At 46.5% G+C, this 6,801-nt stretch overlaps 1 protein-coding gene across 1 annotated transcript; it reads right to left on the minus strand.

Moving 5' to 3' along the window:
• Positions 1-2,238: 2,238 nt before the first annotated feature.
• sst1.1 (somatostatin 1, tandem duplicate 1) lies at positions 2,239-6,052 on the minus strand. Its single transcript, XM_079354116.1, has 2 exons — positions 5,851-6,052; positions 2,239-2,635 (listed from the first exon to the last, which is right to left on the minus strand). Exons 1-2 carry the CDS (start codon positions 5,995-5,997, stop codon positions 2,417-2,419), a joined length of 366 nt encoding a protein of 121 aa, XP_079210242.1. The 5' UTR covers positions 5,998-6,052; the 3' UTR covers positions 2,239-2,416.
• Between the last annotated feature and the right edge of the window lie 749 nt (positions 6,053-6,801).

Here is a 6,801-nt window from a genome sequence, read left to right on the forward strand (position 1 = left end):
GCGTGGAGGTCGGGTACAGTGACTCTGGACTGGCAGACCGGGGTGGTGGTCCCTCTTTTCAAGAAGGGGGACCGGAGGGTGTGTTCCAACTACCGGGGAATCACACTCCTCAGCCTCCCTGGGAAAGTCTATTCCAGATTTGAGATCGACAGACGGATCGGTGCGGCGTCTGCAGTCATGCGGTCGCTGTATCGGTCCGTCGTGGTGAACAAGGAGCTAAGCCGAAAGGCGAAGCTCTGAATTTACCGATCGATCTTCGTTCCTACCCTCACCTATGGTCATGAGCTTTGGGTCATGACCGAAAGAACGAGATCTCGGATTCAAGCGGTCGAAATGGGCTTCCTCCGTAGGGTGGCTGGGCGCACCCTTAGAGATAGGGTGAGGAGCTCGGTCACCAGGGAGGGGCTCGGAGTAGAGCTGTTACTCCTTCACATCAAGAGGAGTCAGCTGAGGTGGTTCGGGCATCTGGTCCGGATGCCCCCTGGACGCCTCCCTAGGGAGGTGTTCCAGGCATGTCCCTCTGGGAGGAGGCCTAGGGGTAGACCCAGGACACGCTGGAGAGACTATGTCTCTCGGCTGGCTTGGGAACGCCTTGGGGTCCCACCGGAAGAGCTGGAGGAGGTGTCTGGGTGAGGGAAGTCTCGGTGTCTCTGCTTAGACTGCTGCCCCCGCGACCCGGCCCGGATAAGCGGCAGAAAATGGATGGATGGACATCAGAGCGCTTCAGAACCTGCCAGAGGACCGTCATGTTTTTAAGCTTGAAAGTAATCCATTGATAGTTGTTTGATAGTCCACGTCACGCTGCAGAGGAGCTTTAGCATGTTATGAAAGGAGCTAGTTAGCTATGAAACTATCGCTAACTAGCTATAAACTAACAGAGTTTATCTTTAGTTTGTGACCTTAAAGATCCTTTTCTTAGTGACGAGCAAATCCTCTCCTGTGTGTGTGTGTGTGTGTGTGTGTGTGTGTGTGTGTGTGTGTGTGTGTGTGAATGAGCTGTCATTCATCAGCACTCATTAAGATTTTACTTCCTGAAAGCTTTTCTTAACAAAGAGCAAATTAATGAAAGGAGCAGCTAATCTGACTGCAGCAGCTGCTGCCACACACACACACACACACACACACACACACACACACACACACACACACACACCTACGCGTTTATATCATCTATGGGGACCAGGTTTTTAATCATCACTTGTGGGGACCATTTCTAGCGGTGCCTCGGCTCTGAAAACAATCAGGTAAAGTTTCCAGTGCTAACTGAGCGGATGCACCTTCAAACCTTTGAAATGATGGAGTCCAAGTTTCTCTGTGCATTATGGGGACTTCCTAAAGAACCAGTCCACGTTTACAGGGGACATTTTACATAAATCAATAAATATTAGCATACTTCACATTTTCTTATGTGACACATTTTTACATAACGTGGCAATAAATGTACTGTTTTTTTTAAAATCATGTAAATTCTCCAGTTTGTTGTATTTCTATAGAAAGAAGTAAATAACATGTAGTACATCTGTTACTGTTCATATTCTGGAATGGTTTGATTTTAACCTAATAAAAGGTTTTAAAACAACATATGATAAGTAATGTTAGGGTCACATGACTTTAGTTTATCATTCAGTAAGGAAGCTGCTAGCTGTGGGGTGTGAACAAATACATAACTATTAGAAAACATGGAGTACAACCACATTTCATTTAGCAACAGATTCATCATTACTTATATGAAGGTGCAAATAAGATAATTAAATTAGCAAAGATACGACAGGCATTGTTCTGACTTCTCTGATTCTTGTTTGTCTGAGGTCATTTCAGTGCGAACACTTGAGATGTTGTCGCCCATATAAAGACTGTAAACTGCTTAAAAGCTAATGAATAAGTAAATCTAGGTCCCCATTATTACAGTAATACACACACACACACACACACACACTCTGAACTGAACTTGGTAATGTTCCTGTTGAAGTTATCTGTCTCATCATTTGTTCTTTGATTCATTGTAAAACAAACCCCTTGTTTTGATGTTATTTTATGCTAACACGTTGCTAACACGTTGCTAACACGTCCTCTTCGTCCTGTGCAGCTTTAACGTGAGACTCTTCTTCTCTGATGTCTCGTGTGAAGAAACAGTTGATGGCAAACTAAATTGTGTTTTCTCTGGTTTCCATGAAGATGCCTCCATCTTTATTAACCTTCATTAACTTTTATTTCACAGCTGCCCCCCCCCCAGCTGTTAATGAGCAGCTCCAATAAAAACATTTTATTTCCTCCAGAAGACTCAGCCAGCGTTTCTCTCAAACAGATTTTATTCAAACCAACAATTAAAAATAGCTTAATGGTGTTTACATTCAGAAAGGATCAGCTGAGAACAGTCTGAACTCTTCGCACAGTCTGTACAGCGTCTGACTGAGGCTCAGCACGAGGTGAACGTCTTCCAGAAGAAGTTCTTGCAGCCGGCCTTCCTCTCTCGGGGGGCGAGAAGCGGCCCGCTGCCGGCCGCTCGCTCCAGATCTACGTGGACGTCTTCAGCTTCTCCTTCATTCAGAGAGAAGGGTTCCTCCTCCAACACCTCGTTCTCCATCTGCAGGATGTCAGAGAGGAGCAGCTCAGCCAGCGAGGCACGAGACACGTCCTGCAAACACACAGAGAGGCAAACAGAAACATTAACACAGAAACATTAACACACAAGGAACTCTGGTAGACTCGTGCTCGCTCTGTCCTATGTAAACATTCAATATGAACAATTAGAGCCTGCAGCAGGTAAACAGACTGTAACGTCTGCAGCAGGTAAACAGACTGTAACGTCTGCAGCAGGTAAACAGACTGTAACGTCTGCAGCAGGTAAACAGACTGTAACGTCTGCAGCAGGTAAACAGGCTGTAACGTCTGCAGCAGGTAAACAGACTGTAACGTCTGCAGCAGGTAAACAGACTGTAACGTCTGCAGTAGGTAAACAGACTGTAACGTCTGCAGCAGGTAAACAGACTGTAACGTCGGCAGCAGGTAAACAGACTGTAACGTCTGCAGCAGGTAAACAGGCTGTAACGTCTGCAGCAGGTAAACAGGCTGTAACGTCTGCAGCAGGTAAACAGGCTGTAACGTCTGCAGGTAAACAGACTGTAACGTCTGCAGCAGGTAAACAGACTGTAACGTGTCTGCAGCAGGTAAACAGGCTGTAACATCTGCAGCAGGTAAACAGACTGTAACGTCTGCAGCAGGTAAACAGACTGTAACGTCTGCAGCAGGTAAACAGGCTGTAACGTCTGCAGCAGGTAAACAGACTGTAACGTCTGCAGCAGGTAAACAGACTGTAACGCCTGCAGCAGGTAAACAGGCTGTAACGTCTGCAGGTAAACAGGCTGTAACGTCTGCAGCAGGTAAACAGACTGTAACGTCTGCAGCAGGTAAACAGGCTGTAACGTCTGCAGGTAAACAGGCTGTAACGTCTGCAGCAGGTAAACAGACTGTAACGTCTGCAGGTAAACAGGCTGTAACGTCTGCAGCAGGTAAACAGACTGTAACGTCTGCAGGTAAACAGGCTGTAACGTCTGCAGCAGGTAAACAGACTGTAACGTCTGCAGGTAAACAGACTGTAACGTCTGCAGCAGGTAAACAGACTGTAACGGCTGCAGCAGGTAAACAGACTGTAACGTCTGCAGCAGGTAAACAGGCTGTAACGTCTGCAGCAGGTATACAGACTGTAACGTCTGCAGCAGGTAAACAGACTGTAACGTCTGCAGCAGGTAAACAGGCTGTAACGTCTGCAGCAGGTAAACAGACTGTAACGTCTGCAGCAGGTAAACAGACTGTAACGTCTGCAGCAGGTAAACAGGCTGTAACGTCTGCAGCAGGTATACAGACTGTAACGTCTGCAGCAGGTAAACAGACTGTAACGTCTGCAGCAGGTAAACAGGCTGTAACGTCTGCAGCAGGTAAACAGGCTGTAACGTCTGCAGGTAAACAGACTGTAACGTCTGCAGCAGGTAAACAGGCTGTAACGTCTGCAGCAGGTAAACAGACTGTAACGTCTGCAGCAGGTAAACAGGCTGTAACGTCTGCAGCAGGTATACAGACTGTAACGTCTGCAGCAGGTAAACAGACTGTAACGTCTGCAGCAGGTAAACAGGCTGTAACGTCTGCAGCAGGTAAACAGACTGTAACGTCTGCAGCAGGTAAACAGACTGTAACGTCTGCAGCAGGTAAACAGGCTGTAACGTCTGCAGCAGGTATACAGACTGTAACGTCTGCAGCAGGTAAACAGACTGTAACGTCTGCAGCAGGTAAACAGGCTGTAACGTCTGCAGCAGGTAAACAGGCTGTAACGTCTGCAGGTAAACAGACTGTAACGTCTGCAGCAGGTAAACAGGCTGTAACGTCTGCAGCAGGTAAACAGGCTGTAACGTCTGCAGCAGGTAAACAGACTGTAACGTCTGCAGCAGGTAAACAGGCTGTAACGTCTGCAGCAGGTAAACAGGCTGTAACGTCTGCAGCAGGTAAACAGACTGTAACGTCTGCAGCAGGTAAACAGGCTGTAACGTCTGCAGCAGGTAAACAGGCTGTAACGTCTGCAGCAGGTAAACAGGCTGTAACGTCTGCAGCAGGTAAACAGGCTGTAACGTCTGCAGCAGGTAAACAGGCTGTAACGTCTGCAGCAGGTAAACAGGCTGTAACGTCTGCAGCAGGTAAACAGGCTGTAACGTCTGCAGCAGGTAAACAGGCTGTAACGTCTGCAGCAGGTAAACAGGCTGTAACGTCTGCAGCAGGTAAACAGGCTGTAACGTCTGCAGCAGGTAAACAGGCTGTAACGTCTGCAGCAGGTAAACAGACTGCAACGTCTGCAGCAGGTAAACAGACTGTAACGTCTGCAGCAGGTAAACAGGCTGTAACGTCTGCAGCAGGTAAACAGGCTGTAACGTCTGCAGCAGGTAAACAGGCTGTAACGTCTGCAGCAGGTAAACAGGCTGTAACGTCTGGTATCTCTCAATCCACTGGTGCTCATAGAAGGGAAAACTTTTTAAAAAGTGGAGGACGGGGAAACTCAGTTTTTTTTGTTTGAATTGATAACATGTTGATGATTTAAATAAATGTCTTTTTATCGGCCACAATATATTTATATATATATTTATATATATAGAACAAACAGACTTCATGTTCTGAGCTCTGACTGCTGGTATCGTCCTTTCAGACGAGCAGCATCCTGACAGGATTAATGGGAGAATAAAGAGATGTTGAGACAGAAGAAGAAATCATAACCCTCATCGTATTTCAGATTGTAAACTCAATTCTTAAGCACTTTAGGTTCATAACAGCAGCGTCTGTCTGTCTGTCTGTCTGTCTGTCTGTCTGTCTGTCTGTCTGTCTGTCTGTCTCTCTGTCTGTCTGTCTGTCTGTCTGTCTCTCTGTCTGTCTGTCTGTCTGTCTGTCTGTCTGTCATTGTTTAATTTTGTTTTATAATAATACAACAGTTTAAAATATTTAATACGCCAAAAAACATTTTGTACTTTTAACACATTTTAAGTTCTTGAAGCTGTTTGAATAAACTTTAAACTAATAAAACATACAGACTGTCTAATGATGCATTTTGTTGGATTTGTGAAGTTATTTGGTTTTTTAAGAATATATATATTTAACGTTTTTTCCGTTGTTGTGTTTTAGAATATAAAATAAAGTTCAATCTGCTGCAGACTGAAGAGTCGTTACAGTGAAGAAACCGTAGAAGAAGAAAAAAGAGTTTGACGTTTTCAATAAAGGAATGTCCCTCTGTGTGTGTGTGTGTGTGTGTGTGTAGGTGTGTGTGTGCGCGTGTAGGTGTGTGTGTGTGTGCACGCATGTGTGCGCGTGTCTGACCTGCTTGGAGCCCAGCTGCGGGGTCCGGTGCAGCAGCAGGCGGAGTTTGGAGTCTCTCTGAGCGGCGGAGGAGCAGCTGATGGAGGCGGTGAGGGAGAGGAGGAGAAGAAGGAGGCAGCGGAGGCGCGAGGAGGAGACCATCTTCATCACTTGTCTGTCTGTCTGCGGGTCGGCGGATCTTCTGGCTCTGTCCCGTCAGGAGCGGCTCTTATACAGCCCCGCTGACGTCACTGATCGGCGGGCGGGGGCGGGGTTTTTGGGGGTGATGACTGATGATGATGATGATTGTGTTTTGCGCCTCCTGCTTTAGTGAAATGATCCGTTTTCACTTTTTCTTTTCCTTCCTGCTGTTCAGTTGACAGAGTGTCTCAGCCTGAGGCTCGCGGCCCCCCAGCACAGCGCCACCATCACCATCCCTCTCAGAGTGTGTGTGTATGAAATGTTCACCTCTCAGTGTGTGTGTATGAAATGTTCACCTCTCAGTGTGTGTGTATGAAATGTTCACCTCTCAGAGTGTGTGTATGAAATGTTCACCTCTCAGAGTGTGTGTGTATGAAATGTTCACCTCTCAGAGTGTGTGTATGAAATGTTCACCTCTCAGGGTGTGTGTGTGTGTGTGTGTGTGTGTGTGTGTGTGTGTGTGTGTGTGTGTGTGTGTGTGTGCAGAGACTCACACCAACACACTCATCAGGTAAATGACTTTAAATAAGTATCATCAGATCTGCATTAAATACACTCTGAGTTTACCGTGTACGACTCTTCAGCACGTCACTGTCGTCATCCTGCCGCCTGCAGGCTTCAAAAACTACTGCTGACACACACACACACACACACACACACACACACACACACACACACACACACACACACACACACACACACACACAGGTAATAACAGCTTTAATCTTTTATCACAGATGCCTCTACTGCTTCATTTTGTTTTTACTCTAA

Source organism: Symphodus melops, assembly GCF_947650265.1.
Source record: "Symphodus melops genome assembly, chromosome: 10".
NCBI classification, from domain to species: Eukaryota; Metazoa; Chordata; class Actinopteri; order Labriformes; family Labridae; genus Symphodus; species Symphodus melops.